This window comes from Coregonus clupeaformis, chromosome 40 (genome assembly GCF_020615455.1).
Source record: "Coregonus clupeaformis isolate EN_2021a chromosome 40, ASM2061545v1, whole genome shotgun sequence".
Taxonomy (NCBI): Eukaryota; Metazoa; Chordata; class Actinopteri; order Salmoniformes; family Salmonidae; genus Coregonus; species Coregonus clupeaformis.
This window is the reverse complement of record NC_059231.1, coordinates 12,704,563-12,732,176: the sequence shown is the minus strand read 5'-3', so window position 1 is coordinate 12,732,176 and position 27,614 is coordinate 12,704,563. Positions and strand designations below refer to the sequence as shown.

Sequence of the window (27,614 nt, the reverse complement as noted above, 5' to 3'; positions counted from 1 at the left end):
AGTAGGTATGACGTACTTTTCAAATCAAATCAATGTGTATTGTGTAATGATCTGCAGATGTTATCGCAGGAGCAGCGAAATGTTTGTGTTTCTAGCTTCAACAGCGCTGTAATAAAAAAATAATACACATAATCCAGAAAAATACAATAACATAAGTTATATAGGAGGAGCCATGACTAGAATACAGTATATACATATAAAGTGGGTAAAACAGTGTGTAAACGTCATCAAAGTGACCAGTGTTTAATGACTCTATGTACATAGGACAGCAGTCTCTATGGTGCAGGGTAGAGTTCCGGGTGGTTGTGGGCTAGTAACAGTGACTAAGGTTCAGGGCAGTGTACTGGGCGGAGGCCGGCTAGTGGTGACTATTTAACAGTCTGATGGCCTGGAGACAGAAGCTGTTTCTCAGTCCCTCAGTCCCAGCTTTGATGCCTTTTAACAGGCCGTGGCTCGGGTGGCTGAGGTCCTTGAGGATTTTCTTGGCCTTCCTGTGACACCGGGTTCTGTAGATGTCCTGGAGGGCAGGCAGCGTGCCCCCGGTGATGCGTTGATCTGACTGCACCACCTTCTGGAGATCCCTGGAGTTGTGGACGGGGCAATTGCCGTACCAGGCGGTGATACAGCCCAACAGGATGCTCTTAACGGTGCATCTGTAGAAGTTCGTGAGGGTGTTAGGGGCCAAGCTGAATTCCTTCCTGAGGTTTAAGAGGTGATGTTCTGCCTTCTTCACCACGCTGCCTGTGTGAAGGGACCATTTCAGATTGTAAGTGATGAATATGCTTCTGTTTTCCAACGCCAAAGCCACCACTGGTGTGTGTGGCCAAAGAGCTCTATTTTCATGTCAGCCGACCATAACAACGCTTTGTTGATAAAGGGCAATTCCACGGTAACGGAATTACGCTTTGACTCAAGATTTTTCACATTCAAATGTATGCCAAACAAAAGCCATTGATTTCAAAGTTTAACAAACCATACAACCATATGCACAAGGACTACTTTGAACAATTTACACAGAACATTTCACAAAAACGCATTTACTGGAAGAACGGTGCAGATGCAAAGTTTAGTAACAGAATTACGGTATCACGTTTCCAAATATTATTAAGAATCAAAGATGTCATGACACCTTGAGTTAGACATTGTTTATTTTGGTTATTGTACTACAGTAATGAAGTGGATTTACACCTGGTAACAGAATTGCATCATGGGTCCCTGATCGTACTACACAGAAATGCATAATTATGGATATGAATGTCATTCACTTCATGGTGATGTATCCTGAATAGGTACACAAAGGTAGAAATTATTGTTGTAATGAGCTCTGCCCCAAAACAAGACCACATTTGGTTGGTCCGGATCAGACCAAATCTGAAACAATCAGACGTCTATGCTTCACAAGTTTGGACATCACAGGACAGCACAGTAGAACACAGTACAGCACAGTACAGTAGATATGTTCAGTAGAGTACAGCACATTATAAACTGGGTGGTTCAAGCCCTGAATGCTGATTGGCTGACAGCCGTGGTATATCAGACCGTATACCACGAGTATGACAAAGCGTTTATTTTTACTGCTCTAATTACATTGGTAACCAGTTTATAATAGCAATAAGGCACCTCGAGGGTTTGTGATATATGTCCAATATAACACGGCTAAGGGCTGTATCCAGGAACTCTGCGTTGCGTCGTGCTTAAGAACAGCCCTTAGCCGTGGTATATTGGCCATATACCACACCCCCTCGGGCCTTATTGCTTAATTATACTGTACTCCACTTTCCTTTACTGTTCTGTACTCTACTGTACTGTGCTGTCCAAACTTGGAGGTGACAATCATAGCCGACATCTATGATCGGTTCAGATTTGGTCCGGCCAGGGCGGTGCTCTGTGGATGTTTGTTACAGTAAATGGAAAGAGGGTGTCAGTAAGAGCCGGGAGAGGAGACGTTAACTGGAGAGAGAGAGAGAGAGAAGAGTCCCCTGTAGTCCCCTGTAGCTCAGTTGGTAGAGCATGGCGTTAACTGGAGAGAGAGAGAGAGAGAAGAGTCCCCTGTAGCTCAGTTGGTAGAGCATGACGTTAACTGGAGAGAGAGAGAGAGAGAAGAGTCCCCTGTAGTCCCGTGTAGCTCAGTTGGTAGAGCATGGCACTAACTGGAGAGAGAGAGAGAGAAGAATCCCGTGTAGCTCAGTTGGTAGAGGATGGCGCTAACTGGAGAGAGAGAGAGAGAGAGAAGAGTCCCCTGTAGTCCCGTGTAGCTCAGTTAGTAGAGCATGGCGCTTGCAATGCCAGGGTTGTGGGTTCTTTTCCCACAGGGGACCAGTATGAAAAAATTTATGCACTCGCTCTGGATAAGAGCGTCTGGATAAGAGCGTCTGCTAAATGACTAAGATGTAAACGTAAGAAGAGAGATTGTCCAGGTTGTTTTCACAGTCTTGTAAAATGCCATCTCCCCTCTCCCCTACCCCATTATCATTTACAGCAATCATTCAACAGAAATATTATGTATTTGTTTTTTAATTGCAACAGATGCTTGCAGTTTTACCACCAGGGGGTGCTGCAACATCTTCAGCACCAGCACTTCCCGCAGCTATGATCAAGGGTGCCAACAATTATGGACCTGACTGTATATTAAGCCACTCACTATAGGCTAGTCTGGAGACAGAAGTTGTGAGCGGATTAGGCTAATGTTGCTGAAACAGCAGAAGTCAACACTTCCTCTGTACTGAGAACTGTTGTAATCATCAGGCACTTTGCTAGTCCATACAGAAAGCTAGCTATGCTATGTTTAGCTTGAAGGGGAAGTTGCCCTGAAGTTGAATTCGTCCTATCTAATCCGTGTAGCTCAACTTCTCACGAAATTCTAGGTATTAGTATCATTCAGAGAAAAATATAAAATGAGAACATTTCAAATGGCTGGTTCCTGTTTGAGGTTGTATCTGAATATTGACTGTGTTTGATTCACAGTAGCACATTGTCATTCTTTACAGTTTGCGCCACTGATCTAAAGAATGCCTCGAGCAGCTCCAAGCAGGGATACTGAATGATACTTGTGTCCAGCAGATTGGTGACAGACCTTAGTCAAACATCAGTTTCCCAGCAGGACCTAGCTCTTGGTTCTTTTTACAGCCAGGAGAAATGTCACCAAACAAAGCCAATTGATAACACTGCAATGAACAGCATGCAAAATGTCCCAAGAATCCCTTTGCAAGTCTCTTACTGCTATGTTAGAGGCGTTTAAAGACCCTTGCTCCCTTCGGTCTCAACGTAGACTTTGATTTGAAGCCATTCTTGTGATTTTCCTATTCATTGTAAATGTTGTGGGCCTATGTAGCCAAGTATCTATGATCATATGCTACCCATGTTTTTTGCATGTTGTTTTTATCTGTGAATTGGCCAATGCTATTAGGCCACACACGGCCATGATTACAGACACCTGCGTGTGTCCTTTGACACTATATAAAACTAGTGACCCTCAGTGTTTGTCATTATACCCTGATGAAGACAGCTTGTCTGTCGAAACGTTGGTTATTAGGATATTAAATTATTGCATCTGAGCTCCTAGAGCAGGGTTCTTCAATTCCGGTCCTGGAGGGCCGAAACACTTCTGTTTTTTATTTCTACCTGGTAGTTAATTGCACTCACCTGGTGTCCCAGGTCTGAATTAGCCCCTGATTAGAAGGAGAGGATGAAAAACAGAGGCGTTTCGGCCCTCCAGGACCGGAATTGAAGAACCCTGTCCTAGAGTGTGCGGCTCTCCTTTTCTTTTTCAAGAGGCGTTTACACTGACACATAAGAACAGACTGAGAAATAACCAGAATACACGGATTGGCTAGTCCTCTTCACTAATAGTGGGAGTTCGTCCTCACACAGTTCTAGATGGCTTTAGGAAAATCTCAACTTCTCAGCATTTGAATGCCCAAACATTTCATATCCTCAGTTCAAAACCAATCAAAAATGGGCAAAAAAGGATAGCATCAGCTACAATCACAAAGAGCATGTTGCAGAAGTGATTAGACTCTACGTAGCTACGATAAATCCAGTTGTGCCGTGGTGCCTGGAGAAGTGGGTATGCTAAAAGTTTGCCAAAGAAATTCCAAACGACCCACCCGGCGAAGGAAAAAGGAACCCTTTGTGAAATATTCTATGAGAAACAGTGACAAACACTCTGAATGACCTAAAATGATAAATCCCATACTGGTCTTTCACAGTCAGGCCAACCCGAGCTGTACTGTGCAGTAGGGTAATAGTAAGCCTACTATTGAAACAGATAAACTGAGTCAGAAATTCACAGGTTTCAGATTCTCCCCAATTTCTTCAGTTTTTTTCCTCAGTCACTTTTCTTTCTTTTTTTCTTTTTTTTTTTACAGAAAAAACAGCAAAAGTGTATGTTCTAAGTCCATAAGAATGCTTAAACCACATCAGGGAGACCACTTTTGAGGTCTTTGAAAAATCTAAGAAATGTTGATTTCTGAGAGTAGTTCCCCTTTAATTCAAGTGTGCAGGCACCTAACACTATTGTTTGATTAGCTGTGTTTCTGGAGCACATGAGATGGAGTTTGCAAAATAAATGGCCACTGGATTGATGTAAATAATCATGATATCATTCTGACAGGTAGGCATAGGCTACTTTGTAGCTAGTTAACATTTAATTGAGAAGGTTATTGGGAAAGCCTTTCCATCCACCAGAAGACAGTTAGGCCCATCACTAGCATCGCTATATTTTTCCTGTTCCTTAATTGTTTGAAACTTGGATGTTTTATTTCATATGAGGCATCTTCCCTTGCTTCAAAGTAGTAGCCTATAGCCAAAATCCCACCTTAGAAACGTGTCGGCAATTATTTTTATAAAGACTTACTTATAATGCGTTCTCTTGATCCATTGGTTTTCTTTCAACCTTCTTTCATTGTCTGTCAGCCAAAGGCATTGTCCTAATCATATTAGCAACCCACGATAGTTGTTGCACCTTTAAATCCCCCTCTTTATAACAGATATTTCTATCTCTGTCCATGATCACATTTTAGAACTGTTTTTTTTTTTCCGCAAATTGCATTTAGAAAACATTCACGCGTAGGCCTACTGCTGTGACTAAAACTTGAAGAAACAACAGTTCATCAACATTTTAAGCTAAACATTCCAATCTGTTCCATCAGCCCTATTAATTGATACAGCGTATATATACCCTCCAATACACCACTGAATAAAACATACCCTTCAATAAAATCTGATTACAGTCAAATCATCGTATCTTTCCTGTGTCAAGGATTGATAGAGGACAGCAATAAATCAGTCTAAATACCCTCCCTCCAGCTGTTGAAAAGACGTTGACGCTGCCCGCTCCAAGGCTGTCAAATCCAATAGGTCCATTATAAAATGTGATGGTTAAATCCCCTTAAATGGGACAGACTTAATTAGCCAAGACAGACACCCAAGGACAAAAGAAACACAAATAAAAAGTGATTGATGCAGTGCTTCACCATTGATGTTAGTCACGTTTGAATTTCCTTCATTAGAGCTACACAAAGGAAGAGTACATGATTCCAAACAATATTGCGACTTTCAGATTGATCAGCTCCTTCTTCAACAATTGTTTAGTTTTATAACATGGAGAGATATACTGAATTGCATTCCAGGTGACTACCTCAAGAAGCTGGTTGAGAGAATGCCAAGAGTGTGCAAAGCTGTCATCAATGCAAAGGGTGGCTATTTGAAGAATCTCAAATATAAAATATATTTTGATTTGTTTAACACTTTTTTGGTTACTACATGATTCCATATGTGTTATTTCATAGTTTTGATTTCTTCACTATTATTCTACAATGTAAAAAAATGTACAAATCAAGAAAAACCCTTGAATGAGTAGGTCCAAACTTTTGACTGCTACTGTTCATGGACGATTTATAAAGCAAGGCACATTTAACAGTTAGGCTGTTGATTATAGACCTAATTAAGTTGGGGTTTCTGCTCTCCTCACTTTTCTTAGACAATAAGGCGAGGGCTGTTTTCTCACCTCCTCATTCTGCCGCTGCCTCCGCCGCATTGTTCTCAACACCAATATGCTGGTTAACTTTGCTATTATGCACATAGCAACATGGTCTACATAGCAACATGGTCTACATAGCAACATGGTCTACATAGCAACATGGTCTACATAGCAACATGGTCTACATAGCAACATGGTCTAGCAAAAGGCACCAATTCAATAGCGCACTGATGTGTTTCAGAACCGCGGACAGCAACCGCTATCCAACACGGGAGAAAGCGCATGTTATAAAATAATATTTTTATTTATTTGTTTTGCACCATTGTTCTTACGTAATATAGCCATATACAATTTCAGTTGCATATGTCTTAGACTGATGGACTGTGCCACCCCCACGGCCTCCACAATGGATTAGTCCACTCAGACAGGAGCCAATCAGACAGGTGTCTTTTACACCATGACATATATACACTTTATCTTTGTTGCTACTGCTAGACTAAAGAAATCTCGATCGACCAACAGCTCATCGACCTAGCAATCAGCCAGTCAACTAAATGGGGTCAGCCGTAGAGGAAATACATTGAAGCGGCAAATCAAATCAGGTAATGTTGTAGGTTACACTGGCAAGTAGAATAATATTATTCTCCAGGTAATTATAAATCTGATTATTTGACATGGAGATGTGGGAAGTTAAAATGCTAGCTAGCTTGCAGAGTTTAGCCAACTTGCTAGCAAGGGAAGACAAGAGACTGTTCTTGGGCTTTCACCAAAAATGAGAAGACAACAAGAAAACCCAAGATTCCACCCAAAAAAGGTGTTTAGTTTAGAAGTAATAACTACTGATTACAGACTATTGTGAAATGGTAGAACCTGCTGTAACCAAACTAGCTAGTCATGAGACTTTCTCCACGACCAAAACATGACGTTCTATTTTTAGCTGATATGGGAATGAGTACACAAGCAGCATATCAAACTGGGATAATGTTTTAGGTTACCCCTGAAAGTATAAGAATATTTGCTAGGGCATTTTTTTTTTTTTATATAAATCTGATTATTTCACATGGAGATGTGGGAAGCTAAAAAAGGCTAGTTAGCTTGCTATGTTTTTAGCCAGGCTAAAGCCAGCTAGCCAGGCTGCCAGCTAGTCAGGCTGCCAGCTAGCTACTGGCTGGCTACTACTAGCAAGGGAAGGAGACTCATTCTTGTTGTTTACAAAATGAAAAGACAAAAACATTTGCTATCACCCCCTTGTGAATGGGACCGATGAGAATATCATGTTACCAAAAGGTGTCCGCTAAAAATCCCACTTCACCCACGCACGTAGATCAACGGAGTGGAGCTTGTAGTAACCTTTAGGGGAGTAGCACAGCATAAGAGGTTAAAACACCATTGGCTGGGAGAGTTGCAGAGGAAATGTGGTGAGTAAGCAACATATGAACAATCGTAGGTTTGCAGAAATGCAAGATGGAAATGGATTACTAAATTCAACACTCAATGGTGCGGCACATAGCTTAGCGGTTAGAGCGTTGGCCCAGTAACCGAAAGGTTGCTGGTTCGAATCCCAGAGCCGACACGGTGAAAAATCTGTAGATGTAGTCCCCTGTACAGTGGGGGAAAAAAGTATTTAGTCAGCCACCAATTGTGCAAGTTCTCCCACTTAAAAAGATGAGAGAGGCCTGTAATTTTCATCATAGGTACACGTCAACTATGACAGACAAAATGAGAATACAAAAAATCCAGAAAATCACATTGTAGGATTTTTAATGAATTTATTTGCAAATTATGGTGGAAAATAAGTATTTGGTCAATAAAAAAAGTTCTTCAATACTTTGTTATATACCCTTTGTTGGCAATTACACAGGTCAAACGTTTTCTGTAAGTCTTCACAAGGTTTTCACACACTGTTGCTGGTATTTTGGCCCATTCCTCCATGCAGATCTCCTCTAGAGCAGTGATGTTTTGGGGGCTGTCAACTCCCTCCAAAGATGTTCTATGGGGTTGAGATCTGGAGACTGGCTAGGCCACTCCAGGACCTTGAAATGCTTCTTACGAAGCCACTCCTTCGTTGCCCGGGCGGTGTGTTTGGGATCATTGTCATGCTGAAAGACCCAGCCACGTTTCATCTTCAATGCCCTTGCTGATGGAAGGAGGTTTTCACTCAAAATCTCACGATACATGGCCCCATTCATTCTTTCCTTTACACAGATCAGTCGTCCTGGTCCCTTTGCAGAAAAACAGCCCCAAAGCATGATGTTTCCACCCCCATGCTTCACAGTAGGTATGGTGTTCTTTGGATGCAACTCAGCATTCTTTGTCCTCCAAACACGACGAGTTGAGTTTTTACCAAAAAGTTCTATTTTGGTTTCATCTGTGATCATTTTGACCCCACGGGGTGAGATCTTGCGTGGAGCCCCAGATCGAGGGAGATTATCAGTGGTCTTGTATGTCTTCCATTTCCTAATAATTGCTCCCACAGTTGATTTCTTCAAACCAAGCTGCTTACCTATTGCAGATTCAGTCTTCCCAGCCTGGTGCAGGTCTACAATTTTGTTTCTGGTGTTCTTTGACAGCTCTATGGTCTTGGCCATAGTGGAGTTTGGAGTGTGACTGTTTGAGGTTGTGGACAGGTGTCTTTTATACTGATAACAAGTTCAAACAGGTGCCATTAATACAGGTAACGAGTGGAGGACAGAGGAGCCTCTTAAAGAAGACGTTACAGATCTGTGAGAGCCAGAAATCTTGCTTGTTTGTAGGTGACCAAATACTTATTTTCCACCATAATTTGCAAATAAATTCATTAAAAATCCTACAATGTGATTTTCTGGATTTTTTTTCTCAATTTGTCTGTCATAGTTGACGTGTACCTATGATGAAAACTACAGGCCTCTCTCATCTTTTTAAGTGGGAGAACTTGCACAATTGGTGGCTGACTAAATACTTTTTTCCCCCACTGTAGCGGAGTTGGTAGAGCATGGTGCTTGCAACGTCAGGGTTGTGGGTTTGTTTCCCACGGGGGGGCAGTATGAAAATGTATGCACTCACTAACTTTAAGTCACTCTGGATAAGAGCGTCTGCTAAATGACTAAAATGTAAATGTCAACTATGTGCCCTTGAGCAAGGCAATTAACCCTTATTGCTTCTGTAAGTTGCTCTGGATAAGAGTGTCTGCAGCTAAATGACTAAACTGTTAGTGTAATACAACGCAGTACATTACATTTTCATCTCTGCTATTTTATTAGCCATGTGACTGTGTAATAACACTAAACGCCAGGTATCATTTTGCCTTAAGGACCTTCAGATAAAACATACAGGCTTAGTGGAGAACACTAGGCCGATGACATCATCACTCTTCCTTATTCTTCCCAAATAGGCTGCTATACCACTGCTGTAAAACTTCCCCCACGAGCTCTCTAACACCATACGTGGCGTTAACAACAGATTGTCGGACGTCCATGAACACACCGTCGTACGTCACTGCAACGAGCCATCGCATTGATGAGAGGTGGGGCATGAAGTCCCATGTACTGAAAACCGAGTACACGGAGGGGAGACAACAGAGAACCTAAAACCGCATTAATACCATTGTCGCTGAGTGGGTGGGGGACAGCAGTAAGGTGTGCGCCGTCTGGTAGGTTGCCAGATCTGCGGTAGATTGAACTGCATTGCCCCTTATGGGCACACGCAGGACCATATCTGAATAGTGAATCACGTCATTTTTTTTTTTTTTTTTCTACGTTTAAGCGATAAAAAAAATGGCAGTGTAAACATTAACAAAGATGTTACATTGGTCACATCCCTACATGAAACCTCAACTATGTCCTATCAACCACGCACAAGAAACTTCAACTCAGCCCTTATCATTATCTTATCATGATTTCACCATTCAGCAAAGCTGAAGAATGTCAGATGGTTTGTTTTCCTTCCAGAATCCAGTTTGGATCCAAACCATCCGCTTGGAGACGTGTCAATAACGGTCTCTGTGATTGGCTATGGCAGTGAATCCAGCAGGATACTGTTTCATTGTTTTCTATTGAAGAGGATGACCATATGGATACAACAGTATGAGGTTTCAAACTGCTATACACCATCAAGGGAGAGAATTCCTTGCATAATTAAAATCAATCTAATTAGAGCCATCTGTGCAGACATCTGTTTCTTGACTTATCAAGGTTCATTAAATTGAACTCTGGAGCCAGTCCAGCCAGCCTGCAAACAGTAAAGCAGGAGCACTGAGTAAACACTAATCATTAGACAAGAGGGTGATAGAAAGACTTAACATTGGCCACATCTCGTTATTAGTGTTAACATCAGTGAAATCGTTACCAAATGACTGGCTTGACAGCTTGCTCACTTCATTTGCAGTAGCCTAAGTTACAACGAATCAAGCTTACAAATGGGTAACCAATGAAAGACTGCAAAACAGGACCTCGGCCACCTGAGTCACGGTTTGTTCACTCTTCTACCATCTAGCAGACAGAGACGGTACAGATGCATCAGAGCCGGGAATGAGACTGAAAAACAGCTTTTATCTCCAGACCATCAAAGACTGTTGAATAGCTTCTATCTCCAGACCATCAGACTGTTAAACAGCTTCTATTACCAGACCATCAGAAGCTGTCTGATGGCCTGGAGATAGAAGCTGATTACTGATAGTGTTATTTGGGCTGTTAACTGGATTTGTTCTGACATTTGTGATTTCTTGTTTTTTATTATTATCAGTGTACATGTTTGGACACAAGCATTTAGCTGCACTGTTAGGAGCTAGTAACACAAGCATTTAGCTGCACTGTTAGGAGCTAGTAACACAAGCATTTAGCTGCACTGTTAGGAGCTAGTAACACAAGCATTTAGCTGCACTGGTAGGAGCTAGTAACAAGCATTTAGCTGCACTGGTAAGAGCTAGTAACACAAGCATTTAGCTGCACTGGTAGGAGCTAGTAACACAAGCATTTAGCTGCACTGTTAGGAGCTAGTAACACAAGCATTTAGCTGCACTGTTAGGAGCCAGTAACACAAGCATTTAGCTGCACTGTTAGGAGCTTGTAACACAAGCATTTAGCTGCACTGTTAGGAGCTAGTAACACAAGCATTTAGCTGCACTGTTATGAGCTAGTAACACAAGCATTTAGCTGCACTGTTAGGAGCTAGTAACACAAGCATTTAGCTGCACTGTTAGGAGCTAGTAACACAAGCATTTAGCTGCACTGTTAGGAGCTAGTAACACAAGCATTTAGCTGCACTGGTAGGAGCTAGTAACACAAGCATTTAGCTGCACTGTTAGGAGCTAGTAACACAAGCATTTAGCTGCACTGGTAGGAGCTAGTAACACAAGCATTTAGCTGCACTGTTAGGAGCCAGTAACACAAGCATTTAGCTGCACTGTTAGGAGCCAGTAACACAAGCATTTAGCTGCACTGTTAGGAGCTAGTAACACAAGCATTTAGCTGCACTGTTAGGAGCTAGTAACACAAGCATTTAGCTGCACCCGCTATAACATCTGCTACACTGTGTCCACGAGTCGCCACCAATAAACGTTGATTTGAACATGACATTATAAAAGTCTATCCATTACGGAGCATTATCAGAATACGCTGAGATGCGAGTGTAGACGGAGGGACGTCAACGGCTAATACAAGCCCACAGGGCAAAATTAGGCAAATATTAGTAGAGCAGTGCTTTAAAAATCAATGTTTAGTGAGCGGTTAACGTTAATAATGTGTTGAGTCATTTATTTTCCTCATTTGGCCTCAGAACCACCAATGAGCATTTTCCCAAAAGGGCCTCTGACAGGAATGTCCGCCAGCCAACCAAGCAATTCTCCATTGGTACTAAACTGCCATAGAGAGAAGAAAGCTCATACATACCAGGAGACCTCGGTGAGGTTTAGCCAAAAGGCTGTTGACCATCCAGTACGGCAGGCCTGGTTAGGAGTAGAAGCCTTTAGTTAAGTCCTTGAGTTAAAGTGTCCCTCCTTGGAAAAGGAAATGTGACCACAGCAGATCCACTGGCCTAGTCCATTTCAGTAACAGCCCTAAATATCCATGAGGATGGTAGTAGGACAGAAGTGCCTCATGCGGTCTCCTTCAGCCCAGTGGAAATCCTTGGATTAAACTTTACTTTTCCCGCCTGGGCACAATACGTTTTTGGAGGGGTTGAGGAGGAAGCTCACTTAGACTAGCCAATTGCCCCGAGCGGCTCCCTCAAGCACTCTTAAGCAGCTTACAGCCCTAGCCCAATGAACCAGAGATGTTCTATTGATGCGTGAGGACAACAGTCTGATGTCTTGTCTATTTTGGTTACATCATTGTTGTTGAGTGGTCCAAATGTATATGCAAAAGCACCACTAGCTAAATAGCCTACACGTGTTTTGGAAAAGTAAGAACAACCGCAGGACAAGTCAGAGCCCTACAGAGGAGCCATATACACTGAACAAAAATATAAAACGCAACATGTAAAGTGTTGGTCCCATGTTTCCTGAGGTGAAATCAAAGATAGCAGACATTTTCCATACGCACTGAGGAGTATTTTTGTCTGTAATAAAGCCCTTTTGTGGGGGAAAACTCATTCTGAATGGCTGGGCCTGGCTCCCCTGTTGGTGGGCCTGGCTCCAAATTGGGTGAGCCTATGCCCTCCCAGGCCAACCCATGGCTGCTCCCCTGCCCAGTCATGTGAAATCCATAGATTAGGGCCTAATGAATTTAATTCAACTGACAGATTTCCTTATATAAACTGTAACTAAGTAAAATCTTTGAAATTGTTGCATTTATATTTTTGTTCAGTGTATTTACATATCACTTTACCTATGCGGGGGAAGGGGGTGCTATTGTTTACCTTAGGCAAATGCCAGGGTACATGTCCAATACCACCTAGTCAGTCATCATGATCACAGCGTTATTGACCAGACTGTCAGTCATCATTATCACAGCGTTATTGACCAGACCGTCAGTCATCATTATCACAGTGTTACTGACCAGACTGTCAGTCATCATGATCATAGTGTTACTGACCAGACTGTCAGTCATCATTATCACAGTGTTACTGACCAGACTGTCAGTCATCATTATCAGTGTTATTGACCAGACCGTCAGTCATCATTATCACAGCGTTATTGACCAGACCGTCATTCATCATTATCACAGTGTTACTGACCAGACTGTCAGTCATCATGATCATAGTGTTACTGACCAGACTGTCAGTCATCATTATCACAGTGTTACTGACCAGACTTTCAGTCATCATTATCAGTGTTATTGACCAGACCGTCAGTCATCATTATCACAGTGTTACTGACCAGACTGTCAGTCATCATGATCATAGTGTTACTGACCAGACTGTCAGTCATCATGATCATAGTGTTACTGACCAGACTGTCAGTCATCATTATCACAGTGTTACTGACCAGACTTTCAGTCATCATTATCAGTGTTATTGACCAGACCGTCAGTCATCATTATCACAGTGTTACTGACCAGACTGTCAGTCATCATTATCACAGCGTTATTGACCAGACCGTTAGTCATCATTATCACAGCGTTATTGACCAGACCGTCAGTCATCATTATCACAGCGTTATTGACCAGACCGTCAGTCATCATTATCACAGTGTTACTGACCAGACTGTCAGTCATCATTATCACAGTGTTACTGACCAGACTGTCAGTCATCATTATCACAGTGTTATTGACAGCCTGCTGCTCCGAGAGTGATGCTGATCACCCTTTCTGTTCCATAATTAAGCAGGTCGACAACAGACTCATGTAGATCCCATTACAGGAAAAGAACACAGGGACTTCGTTCCTATCAGAGCACAACTATTGTTTGATATTAACTGGTAATAAACACATATTGATTGGATGACTGGGAGGGGTGAAAAGGGTTAGATTAACTGAACTACTGAAAATGAGGTTAATACAGATGAGACTGCATTTCATATGGTATCACCTTCGTATGTGACGTTAAACGTATTGCATCTGGAACTAGAGCATTGCAACAGTCACTGAGCAAACAGTCTTCCAATATTCACTCAGTTGGACAATAGGTCTTAATGGGAAGGCAATCATCATCAGATGTGGATGTGCGTTGTAACTAGGCCTATACAATAAGCCTGATTTGACAGGTAAAAGGCCTGTGGAGCTAAATGTTGTTCATTGTAAAGGCCTTCTACAATAAACCAATACAAAAACATTACTATTGCACCCCGAATGTTGTGTTTAAAATAGTAGATGGACTGAACGTTTCATTAAAGGTGCAGCATCTCATTAAACCTGACGTTACAGGGGTAACAGGGTCCTTCAGGGCCGCAGGCTCTCAGCTAACTACTATAATTGACTAATTAAAACAAAGCTCAAGGGTTCCAATTGTGAGTCACAATTTTTAAATGAAAAAGGGGGTCTTGACCACCATTTCTACTCTGAGACGCTTTCTGGATACAGGCCCCCGGTTCTGCCTGGGGATAAGGTATGAACTCTATGAGCTGATATTAAATGAGGACACCTTGAGCAGGGTCTCCTCCCCTCAGTCCCCAAAAAAATGAAAATCGATGACTAGTGCTATCAAAGCTTAATCTGTTCAAGGATGTGAATGCCATGTAGGGACAGGTAGATAATTACAACATTCCGCTTGTGAATCCCTTCATCAAGGCTACATCTTTTTGGTTCATTCAAGTCTATTTTTAAACCTTGCTGCAATGTCACTTTCTGACCTTCGTTTTATCTGGCTAAATTCCCTGATGGGATGGATTCTCATGCAGAATATAATTGTAGGCTACTGCCGAGTGGGAAAAGGACTTGTACACGGTGCATGAGAATCACACGTGAAAGGTATATAGTGACAGTGTGATTGTTTAATTGTTGGTACTTAATTGCTCCTGTAAGTCGCTCTGGATAAGAGCGTCTGCTAAATGACTAAAATGTAAAATGTAATGATGCAACTTTTGTACGTCACTCACCAATTCATTTCTTCCTCATATAGGCTACTTCACCTCATCGAAGGATAGTCTGACATTGTACTACTAAGACAACCATTTGAAACGAAGACATTAAGTCATTGTAGTCCATTATGCTGGCACTAGCAGTTAGCAGCCTGTTTCAGGCTAGAAGTCAGGCCATTCAAATGCAGCAGAATTACTGTCATCCATTTCTCAGGTAGTCATTGGTCAGATGGGGCATAACCAGAAGTAGCCTTTCTCAGTGTCTGAGGATGCTGAGTTAACACTTGACTGGAAAGGCTTTTCTAGAAACAATTTGACTTCAATTACAAAGCGGGGGGCCACAATTCACATAAAGTACAGTAAGAACAAGTACGGAAAACATAGCTTACCGAGGTTTTGTTTTATTGACCATGTCTTTGCAATTTTTTTGGCGCAGGAAATAAAATGAGACGACTTCCCCTATGCAACAGAAAAACCCGCGCCCTTCTTGAGACAGATAAACTAGGAGGTTCCGCGTTGAAACCCCTTGTTAATATAATAGATGAGATAAAAGGTTTTGAACATAAACAATGGAAAGTCAAAAAAGTGCTGTATATATCCGTTTTCTTGTATGCAGCTAGACGGATGCTCAACGCTCCTCCCTGCAGCAAGGGTGAGTTTTGGAGGGAAGAAATGACCGGACTGGAGCCGCACGCGAGATGGACCAATGGTGTTTCGCAAAACCAGGCACTGGAGTATTTTATGTTCGTGCAGTGAACAAGTCACAAGACTGCTAGAGACATTTTCAAAATGATCATATTTGGGGTTAGACGGATTGTACTAAGAGCATCATTTAGAAGTTAAATAATCAAATGGGTAAAACTACTTGAAAACGCAGGGAATTTGACAGATTGTGTCTATAAAAGAGACTAAATATAGTGACAGAGTTTTATGTAAAACGGTTTTATATTTTAGTGTTATGCTGGCTTAGAACATCTGATGTTCGTTATTATGGGTCCCTGTATGGTATATAAAGGTATACTCTCGCCAATTATGGAGTCTGGCGCATATGTAGATGTGATCCATAACTGCAAATTGATGCAGCAGTGGGATAACCCTGTGGTCTGTCAGACCTCAGAAGTGTTCTCATGTTCGTACTGGGGTTTGTGCCGGAGGCATGTTACGAGGGGGAACAGGCCTGCAAGTGTGCATACTTTGGCCTCTGCCAAAAGGTCTGGATCCTCATGACACGGGTGGTACTGTTTACACTATGATTTATGGTTTGAGGTAGAATCTTTGCTCCATTAAACAGTGGGGGATTAAACTGATTTTACAGTCGGTAAAAATTTAAAGTGGCCATTTGTCCAGAATGAATGAGTCACCTCATTCCCCCCTCTCTCGTGGTGGAAGAGTATAAAGTAACGCAGCAGTCTCTCCCAAGAATTAGACTGCCATCTAGTGGTTGTACTGTTAACCAGAACAATATACCTTTGGGAACAGCGGAGACTGTGAAGCGACACAAACACATGCATACAAACACACAATAACATACGCACACGTACACATGGATTTTGTGTTGCGGATATGTGGTAGTAGAGTAGTGGCTTGAGGGCACACACGTAATATGTTGTGAATGTATTCTAATGTATAATGCCTTACTTTTGCTGGACCCCAGCAAATGGGGATCTATAATTAATACAAATACAAAACCAAAGCCCTCAACTAGGAAAACGCAATTTTGTGGAATTTGTGACAAGCAAGTAAGATAGCCTGAACATATGAAAGTTGGTTAGGTGACCATCTTAACTTCTCATCTACAACCAGCCACCACCATTACTACTGCGGACTACCATTATAACGTTTTTCAAAACCATACATACTTTAAAACTGCTTTTCGTTAAAATAGTAAAGTAAAACCTTTAACTTCTACCACAAAAATACTTTTAAAAAGAGAAAGCAAGTACCATCAATTCTACTTCATGTTTAGGTTCAATGTCACTAGAGGGTCACACTGTTGCGGTCTTAAAGTTCTCACCCACTGACTGCAACAGCGCGCACTTCGTCGACTGAACGTGCCCACAGCTGAAAAGGTTGGTATTTCGCCAATATTCAATGCGGTCTCTATTACAGTATGCGACGCTGTTCGACAGCATAGCACCGAGTATTTGCTAGTTGGCACCATGAGGCAAACATACGTAGTTATCAGTGTAGTAACTCAGGTGATTCATCATTGCTTTATATACATGACTCTGACATAGTATATACATATATAGCGTTCACACATCATCACTGGTCAAACTAAAAGCCTATGGATTTTATGTCTGAACCTTGCTTTCCTGGTCCTATTTTAGACCCCACCCAACCCTAGCTGGTCCTTAATGTATTCTTAGCATTTGCTCCAAACATAACCCTTGCCAAATGTCTACACCACCCCAAATGCCCTAAACTCAGTCTCTCCAGCAACATTCTGAAGTTGCTGTTCTGTTATGCCCTTCAGCCCACCGGAAATAACAAGTAGGCTGCATTAATTAAGAAAATACAAACTTGGACATTGAGGAAAAAAAACGACTGCAATATTTTGCATTCATTATAAACAAAAATAAATTCACACACATTGCATTGTTTTTTATTGTTTTTTATTGAGAACATATTAGGTCCAATGCTGATTCAAACTTTATTCCTTAACATCAAAATATCAATTTAATGAGAAAAGGAAACACCAAAAAAAGAACCACCACTGTCATCACCTTCAGCGTTAGTACAACGAAACATCAAAGTAAGGTACAGAGATCACTGTCCGTAGTGTGGTCGTAATTTGGTCCTGTCATCGTTTATGTCGGTTCAGTCATGTTGGAGGTCATGTCACTTAGGTCATCTCTGTAGGAACAAAAACATCAGCACTATAAATATGCATTAAACTGTGTTGGTCTCTCCTAACGTGTTGCCCATAGTCAGGTTAAGAAGAAAAAAAATTTTTTTTATTGTTTAGTCCTGCTATGTACTTACCTTATGTCTGGTGGCAACTCAACATACGTCTCTGGCAATTCAAGTAAGTACAACGAGAAAAAGCAGCTTGTGGACGCTCGCTGTCATCGATCGCTACGGAATTTAGTCTTAACCCTTGGAGCCCCTTACCTTGTCCTGTGTCCCTCTAATAGGTGCGTTGACGTTTGTGAGACTCCTCTTTGGGCGGGTCAGCCCGCATCACCTTCATTTTAACGCCGTTCACCATTTGACCATGCAGTGTCGCCATGGCATCATCTGCACTCTTTCTCTCCGCGTACTTCATGTAGCCCACATTCCGTCCAGGCACAAGGAAAACCTCAACCAGAGAGCCAAAACGGCTATAGAAACAGAGATGGGGGGGGGGATAGCTGTGATTTACAGAAATGTTTACCTTTTTCCCAGTCATCATTATTTACACAAGATCACAACTATCAATCCAGCCCAAAGTTCAAAAGCGAATCGGTAACACATTACAACACATGAAAACTTTAAACAACTTAAAGTATTTTATAAGCTGTTGATTATCAGTAACAAATGTTAAGAAACAGTGTATTGATGAAAAGAATGGGAAGTATCTCATACCAGAACACATCTTCAAGCACATCCATGGGCAGAGGCAAAGGTTTAAAGACCACAAATAGGCGTTCTTTCACCCGGCTGTCTGAAGGGGCCAACTTCTGGAGAGGTGGGAGGGCAACATCTGTCTGTACCCGGGGGCTCTGGGGAACAGCGGGTGGTGGATAGCCCTGACAAAGACATGTCGTAACGTTTGTTAGAAGTTCAATCATCATGTAGTAGTTTTTTTTTAATCTTCATAATATATATCTTTGATTAGCTCTACCAAGTCAGTAACTTACAGCGCTCGTCTTCCTGAGTGGTGGTGCAGAAGGAGCATTGCATACGATAGACATCATCTGGGCTGCCACTAGCTGCATGGCCATCCTTCCCACGGGGCTGGACACACAACAAGAGGGTAAATAAGGACCTAACGCCACGTGTAGTCTACCATGAAGCTACAAATCATCTTACCTTCTTCTGTCCTGCCCATCATCGACGTGAGTGACTACTAGCCGGTTCCCAGGTGGGTACTCAAACCCATCCAGTTTGTTTTTAGCATAGACAGCTGATCCAAGGTTGTTGTAGCGAATCATAGCTTGTCCTGAAAGGGAAAAATAAAATAAAAAATACTAGCCACCAATTCCTACGCAATACGTCAGGTGCTGCATCTGAGGGAATAACTGTGTTTTGTGGCTACCTGTGCTGAAACCATATGAATCCTGCTGCATCTCGCAATAATCCATCCCTGGGATCAGGTCAAAGAGGCTATAGACTTGATCTTGTGTGACGCTCGCCCGGGATGACATCATTAGGCACCTGGTGATAATGTCTGTGCTCCGCATGTCTCCCCTGGTATGAAAACCGGAGTCCACTTCAACGGGAGGAAACAAGAATTTCTTAGCATTTGGGGGAAAACAATCATGGGTCTATAGAAATGGCAGGCCTAATCACACAAACGGCAGGTACATACCAAATGGATAGGAAGTCATTCCTGGGTCACCCTGGACATGCTCAGCTCTGGCAGGGCTAAAGTAGTCGTTGTCTGGGGCTGGCGTTTTGTTCCTCGGCTCTGCAAGAATGGCCCTATATGCTGTTGTAAACAAAATTACACAGACATGGATTACTTTGATAGATTGACAGTTTGGGAGTTCACAGATCTGTACATGAACAAAAAGAGACAACTTACTCTTCTCACAGTTCTCTATGGCGGTGGCTGCCTGTGAGGGTTTGTGATATCTTACATACCCCAGGCCCTTACTTTCTCCTGTAGTTTTATTCTTTACGATGATGCAATATTCAATGTCACCATATTCCTGCAAGAACAAATGAGTGGATAAGCATAGGCTATTCCAATACAGTTTTTATATCAGCCTAATGCAATACGATGGAGGGTGATGCAAGTACCTTGAATGTATCTTTCAAGTCATCCTCTGTAAAGGTTTTGGGAATCATCACAAATATTCTGGTGAGCTCCTCATCCTCCACATCTCGGTGGCTTCCGGAAGACCTCGCCTGGGCAATAAATACCTGGCAGAAGAGAAGAAAACTTAGCGTCATAAAAAAAAAAGACTAGCAGGAGCAGCACTGACTACAGGAGGGTAAGATGGCGGATGGCGATATGACGTGAGACAAAGGGCATGTAACCTTTTTTTTTAATGATACATTTTTGTCATTTTAGCAGACGCTCTTATCCAGAGCGACTTACAGTAGTGAGTGCATACATGTTCATACTTTTTCCCCCCGCAATGGTCCCCAATGGGGTTCAAACCCACAACCCTGGCGTTGCACAATGCGTTATGCGCATCGGGACGAGAGCTGTGTCCTGCTTTGATCTCCAGAGCAGAGCTCCGCTGAAATGAGTGATAACTGGGTGTCTGTCAGGCACGCCACCAGGTGGCGAGCGCAAGACTGAGGAGACCCAGACGGTCCTTCTGGTCGCAAGTGGTATTTCAGCAACTTTGGGGAAAAAAATACTTTATATATCGGAGTTGTGCCTGTTGTCATAGAGATAGATATAGGACTCATCATGGCTATAACCCGTTTTAACATGGACATTGACAGCTTCCGCCATTTTAAAGTAGTCAACTGGGTGGGAATTCCTATGAGTTGGGAGCAATCTGCCAATGAAGAAGAAAATTGAGTACTTTAAAATAGAGATGGCCTCAATGGCGCTGCCCATACTGTCACAGACGCTATAATGGCACAGATACAAAGAGGAGTCCTCCATCTCTATGACCTGTTCACACGAGTATCTGCCCTCATTGGCTAGAATGGTCCCACCTGATCTCGCCTCCCCCCCCCCCCTGCGTTCTATTATAAAGGCATGCATTTTCATTGTTAGAGTGGTCAATCGACCATCTTGTCAATATAATAGACTATATTTGTCTAGGGTTAGATGCTGGTTTAATTTCTTTCCCTCCGCCCATTTCCCTTTTTTAGTTTACGAAATCTGTAATGCACTTTCCGAACTTTGAAAGGCAGCAATACGTAGGCCTAACTCCTTCACCCAGCCGGATACTACAAAAGTCTGCCGGAAAACCACATGAAACAGCACTGGCTACAATAGCGTTAATGACATGAGCAGAGTCACTAAACTCACAGAGTACATACCTTGATTGGTTTGGTTCCTTCGACCAAGCATTTTCCATGCATTTCTTCCATAGCCGTACATGCCTCGGACGATTTAGTAAATTTCACAAAGGACACTCCTTTTGACTCCTTAGTCTGCTTGTCTTTGACTACCCAAACATCCTGAATTTCTCCATAAAGAGAAAACTGCTCCCGGATCATGTCCTCGGTTATGGACTTACTTGTTACGAGAAACAAGCGACTATTTGGGGGATCATCGAGATCCGTCGACGGCCTAAATGCATCCTCCATTTTACCACCCTGCAAACTATCCTTGCTAAGCTAACGTTGGCTAACAAGACACACACTTGCAAAGCGGCGTCGACGACGATCCGTAAATATTTATCGATATTTACGGTTTCACTTGCTCTGTCTACCACCGTTTAAAAACAACAACAATTAATTGTATATTTTCTGTATCATATATTGTAGCTAGTGATGTTGCGTTTGATACTGGAGCTCCGAGGTATGCGTCAAAATCGCAGCGACGTACGGATGCCTGTATCACTATATGAGGAAGAAGGACGTAATCAATGACGTCTGACGCTTCCTTACGTCTCACAACCACCTGATTGGTTTGGTATATAGAGATAAATAGTAATGGCGTCTTTTTTGTAGGCACTAACTCCGCTATGGTTAGTTGGGACAAAGCCCCATGGAAAATGAACGCCTAAATGAACGCCTAAAATAAGGTATGTGGTGAACACAGACTTAGGAGATCTTGTACGTTCTGTTCTATGAGATAATATTCATCAGCTAACGTCAGTTTTTGTGAATGTTGAAGAATTTATGTTATTAAAAAAGCACATAAACCACAAAGGCTTCATAATTCATAAAGGTAATGTTAACTGACTGCTATTATCTCATAGAACAAAACGTAAGATCTCCTAAGCATGTGTTAACCTCAGGAAGGAGACGCGTTCTGTCTCCTAGAGATGAATGTACTTTGGTGCGAAAAGTGCAAATCAATCCCAGAACAACAGCAAAGGACCTTGTGAAGATGCTGGAGGAAACAGGTACAAAAGTATCTATATCCACAGTAAAACAATACCTATATCGACATAACCTGAAAGGCTGCTCAGCAAGGAAGAAGCAACTGCTCCAAAACTGCCATAGAAAAGTCTGACTACGGTTTTCATCTGCACATGGGGACAAAGATCGTACTTTTTGGAGAAATGTCCTCTGGTCTGATGAAACAAAAATAGAACTGTTTGGCCATAATGACCATCGTTATGTTTGGAGGAAAAAGTGGGAGCTTGCAAGCCGAAGAACACCATCCCAACCGTGAAGCACGGGGGTGGCAGCATCATGCTGTGGGGGTGCTTTGCTGCAGGAGGGACTGGTGCACTTCACAAAATAGATGGCATTATGAGGAAGGAAAATTATGTGGATATATTGAAGCAACATCTCAACACATCAGTCAGGAAGTTAAAGCTTGGTCGCAAATGGGTCTTCCAAATGGACAATGATCCCAAGCATACTTCCAAAGTTATGGCAAAATGGCTTAAGGACAACAAAGTCAAGGTATTGGAGTGGCCATCACAAAGCCCTGACCTCAATCCTATAGAAAATGTGTGGGCAGAACTGAAAAAGTGTGTGCGAGCAAGGAGGCCTGCAAACCTGACTCAGTTACACCAGCTCTGTCAGGAAGAATGGGCCAAAATTCACCCAACTTATTGTGGGAAGCTTGTGGAAGGCTACCCGAAACGTTTGACCCAAGTTAAACAATTTAAAGGCAATGCTACCAAATACTAATTGAGTGTATGTAAACTTCTGACCCACTGGGAATGTGATGAAATAAATAAAAGCTAAAATAAATCATTCTCTCTACTATTATTCTGACATTTCACATTCTTAAAATAAAGTGGTGATCCAAGACAGGGCATTTTTACTAGGATTAAATGTCAGGAATTGTGAAAAACTGAGTTTACATGTATTTGGCTAAGGTGTATGTAAACTTCCGACTTTAACTGTACCTCCAATACCTCGTACCTCTGCACATTGATCTGGTACTGGTACTCCCTGTATATAGCTCCACATTGATCTGGTACTGGTACTCCCTGTATATAGCTCCACATTGATCTGGTACTGGTACTCCCTGTATATAGCTCCACATTGATCTGGTACTGGTACTCCCTGTATATAGCTCCATTCTTATGTATTTTATTGTATTCCTCGTGTTAGTTACTATTTTTTATTATTATTTATTATTATTATCATCAACTCTGCATCTTTGGGAAAGGTTCGTAAGCAAGCATTTCACTGTAACATCTACACCAGTTGTATTCGGCGCATGTGATAAATACAATTTTATTTGAGTTATAAACAATGAGCCATGACTAGAATACAGTATATCAGCGGAGGCTCCTCAGATGAAGAATGGGAGGACCATCCTCCTCAGTGAATTTCATTTTTAAAAAAAGAAAGTAAAACATAAAAAAGTTATCATTTTTAGATCAAACTAAACTAAATATATTCACGTCACCAAATAATTGATTAAAACACACTTTTTTTTGCAATGGTCTACAGTAGCCTCAACAGCACTCTGTAGGGTAGCACCATGGTGTAACCCGAGGACAGCTAGCTTCCGTCCTCCTCTGAGTACATTGACTTCCATACAAAACCTAGGAGGCTCATGGTTCTCACCCCCTTCCATAGACTTACACAGTAATTATGACAACTTCTGGAGGTCGTCCTCCAACCTATCGGAGCTCTTGCAGCATGGCCACCCAATCAAAGGATCAGAGAATGAATCTAGTACGGAAAGCACAAGCTACAGCTAACTAGAACTGCAGTGTATAAAATGTGGTGAGTAGTTGACTCAAAGAGAGAGAAAGACAATAGTTGAACAGTTTTGAACGAATGAATTTCTTCCAAAATGAAGGAGAAGCAAGAGAGAAATAGTAATTTCTTTTCAGTTTCACTTACTTAGCTAGCAAATGCAGCTAGCTAGTTTAGCCTACTCAAACACCCTGCTCAAATAGAGGGATGCTATGCTGGCCATGACTATCCAACACAACACTGGAACTCTTCCAAGTCAAGGTAAGCTTTTGGTTTTACTAATTTATTGCCACCGGGGCCCGCTGGTGTCAGTGCTAAACTGCTTACTGACTGTACACTGTAACGTTACTGCATGATTGTAGCGTATTTACTAACGCGTTAGTTCCATTAGCCAAGTTACTTTAGCTAATATGGTGACAACAATGTAGGCTGTGTGTAGCGGTTATGATATGGTTTGGCTTGGAATGTTTTTTTTCGCCTGGTCACATACAGCTGATGTGTTGTACCTTGAAGTCCACAAACGAAGGGAAAACGTGAAAGGAGGAGCGCGCATAGATGCGATAAGGAGTACAACGTGGCTGATATGAAGGTGAACAGTGTTCACGCGTGATCAGGGGTGTATTCACTCCGCCGATTCTGTTGAAAAACATTTCTTAAACGGAAGCAACCAGAACGAAACGGGGATCAACATACCTGAATTTGTCCAATAGAAACTGTCGTTTGCAACTGTTGGACAAATGATTACACCCTAGATCAGCAAGATGCAGGCAAGAGTGTGCAAGGCGGTATTGAAAGTGTCACTGTCTGTCCATGTGTCACTGTCTGTCGCCTCAAAATTGTCTCTCGACCTGTGTGCACCTACTTGTAAACTTTAATTCATAGGCTAGGTTGTAGCAACCTCATAATGGGTATAGGGAACATGTGAGTATCATGTAGTAGCCTAAACCTATAGATGTTACATTGAGCTGGGTGAATGGAATATGAATGACAGTCATCCAATATGCTGTAATAGAAATAAGGCCACACTCATTCAAAAATGTATTGTCCTCCCTCATCTTAAACGGCACCGACTGCCACTGCAGTATACACATATAAAGTGGGTATACCAGTATGTAATCATTATTAAAGTGACCAGTGTTCGATGACTCTGTACTGTACATAGGGCAGCAGTGTCTAAGGTGCAGAGTAGTGGTGGTAGCCAGCTAATGACAGTGTCTGAGGTTCAGGGCAGGCTACTGGGCTGAGGCCGGCTAGTGGTGACTGTTTAACAGTCTGATGGCCTGGAGATAGAAGCTGTTTATCAGTCTCTTTGCCCCAACTTTGATACACCTGCACTGTCTCTGCCTTCTAGATGGTAGAGTGGTGAACAGGCTGTGGTTCGGGTGGCTGAGGTCCTTGATGATCTTCTTGGCCTTTTTTTTATTTTATTTTTTTATTTCACCTTTATTTAACCAGGTAAACCAGTTGAGAACAAGTTCTCATTTACAACTGCGACCTGGCCAAGATAAAGCAAAGCAAAGCAGTGCGATAAAAACAACAACACAGAGTTACATATGGGGTAAAACAAAACAAAGTCAAAAATACAACAGAAATAAATATATATACAGTGCCTTCCTGTGACACTGGGTGCTGTAGATGTCCTGGAGGGCAGGCAGTGTGCCCCCGGTGATGCGTTGGGCAGACCGCACCACCCTCTGGAGAGCCCTGCGGTTGCGGACGGTGCAATTGCCGTACCAGGCGGTGATACAGCCCAACAGGATGCTCTTAACGGTGCATCTGTAACAGTTTGTGAGGGTCTTAGGGGCCAAGCCAAATTTTTTCAGCCTCCTGCCTTGTAGGGTTGTCACGATACCAATATCGCGATACCACTATACCAGATTTTCCGTGGCAAAAAAGAAAACACAAATTAGACTAATCTATGGTCCTATAAAAACCTACTTATGTAAAATTGTGGGTGCTATAGCTTTCAAAATAAACAAATGTGACTCTAGGTGACAACATATTGCTGTTTGTTTCTAACATTAGGACTGTTTCCTCAAGAAATTACATGTTTTGTTTCCTTGCCAAGATACTCCGGAGTATCGCGATACTGGTATCGTGACAACCCCAAAAAGTCTTCACCACACCCTCCACCATGGCCCCTTCGATAAGGATGGGGGCGTGCTCTCTCTGCACTCTCCTGTTGTCCACGATGAGCTCCTTCCTTTTGTTGACGTTGAGGGAGAGGTTATTTTCCTGGCACCACTCTTCCAGGGCCCTCACCTCCTCCCTGTACGCTATCTCGTCATTGTTGGTAATCAGGCCAACCACTGTTGTGTCGTCAGCATACTTGATTATCTTCCTCTCTTCAAAGAATGGCACCGAAGGAGATGGCTGCCGTTTTACGGGCTCCTAACCAATTGTGCTATTGTGTGTGTTTTTTCGTGTTATTTGTAACTTATTTTGTACATAATGTTTCTGCCACCGCCTCTTATGACCGAAAATAGCTTCTGGATATCAGGACAGCGATTACTCACCTCATACTGGACGAAGATTTTTTATTTAACGAGTCGGACGCAAAGGCCCAAATCCCTGTCATTCGCATGAAAAAGAGGCAGAGATATCGGGGACGTAGGTCGGGGTGCCTTGTAAGGATCCGACGGAGAGTGGGTAATCTGCCTCTACCATCAGTCCTACTACCAACGTACAATCATTGGATAAAGAAATTGACGAACTACGATCACGGATATCCTACCAATGGGGCATTAAAAATCTTAAGTTTCACCGAGTCGTGGCTGAACGACGACATGGATAACACACAGCTGGCGGGATTTACGCTGCATCGGCAAGATAGAACAGCTGCCACCGGTAAGACAAGGGGTGGCGGTCTGTTTATATTTGTGAACAACAGCTGGTGCACGAAATCTAATATTAAGGAAGTCTCTAGGTTTTGCTCGCCTGAGGTAGAGTATCTCATGATAAGCTGTAGACCACACTATTTACCAAGAGAGTTTTCATCTATATTTTTCATAGTACCACCACAAACCGATGCTGGCACTAAGACCGCACTCAATGATGCAGGGAAACTTAAATCCGTTTTACCTCATTTCTACCAGCATGTTAAATGTGCAACCACAGGAAAAAAAAACTCTAGACCACCTTTACTCCAAACACAGAGATGCATACAAAGCTCTCCCTCACCCTCCATTTGGCAAATCCAACCATAACTCTATCCTCCTGATTCCTGCTTACAAGCGAAAACTAAAGCAGGAAGCATCAGTGACTCGGTCAATAAAGAAGTAGTCAGATGACACAAATGCTAAGCTACATGACTGTTTTGCTAGCACAGACTGGAATATGTTCCGGGATTCTTCCGATGGCATTGAGGAGTACACCACATCAGTCACTGGCTTCATCAATAAGTGCATAGATGACATCGTCCCCACAGTGACTGTACGTATATACCCCAACCAGAAGCCATGGGTAGAGCTTCCGCTTTCAAGGAGCGGGACTCTAACCCGGACGCTTATAAGAAATCCCACTATGCTCTCCGACGAACCATCAAACAGGGAAAGCGTCAATACAGGACTAAGATTGAATCGTACTACACCGGCTCCGATGCTCGTCGGATGTGGCAGGGTTTGCAAACTATTACAGACTCTAAAAGGGAAGCACAGCCGCGAGCCGCCAAGTGACACAAGCCTACCAGACGAGCTAAATCACATCTATGCTCGCTTCGAGGCAAGCAACACTGAAGCATGAATGAGAGTATCA

The 27,614-nt window shown here is 42.4% G+C and overlaps 1 protein-coding gene across 1 annotated transcript; it reads right to left on the bottom strand.

Annotated features, from left to right (window-relative positions):
• Positions 1-17,507: 17,507 nt before the first annotated feature.
• On the bottom strand, positions 17,508-21,588 carry rbm45 (RNA binding motif protein 45). The gene is made up of 10 exons (XM_041868758.2): positions 21,063-21,588; positions 19,857-19,979; positions 19,639-19,765; positions 19,423-19,542; positions 19,150-19,323; positions 18,924-19,053; positions 18,752-18,848; positions 18,477-18,640; positions 18,024-18,232; positions 17,508-17,765 (listed from the first exon to the last, which is right to left on the bottom strand). Exons 1-9 carry the CDS (start codon positions 21,330-21,332, stop codon positions 18,040-18,042), a joined length of 1,398 nt encoding a protein of 465 aa, XP_041724692.1. The 5' UTR covers positions 21,333-21,588; the 3' UTR covers positions 17,508-17,765; positions 18,024-18,039.
• Between the last annotated feature and the right edge of the window lie 6,026 nt (positions 21,589-27,614).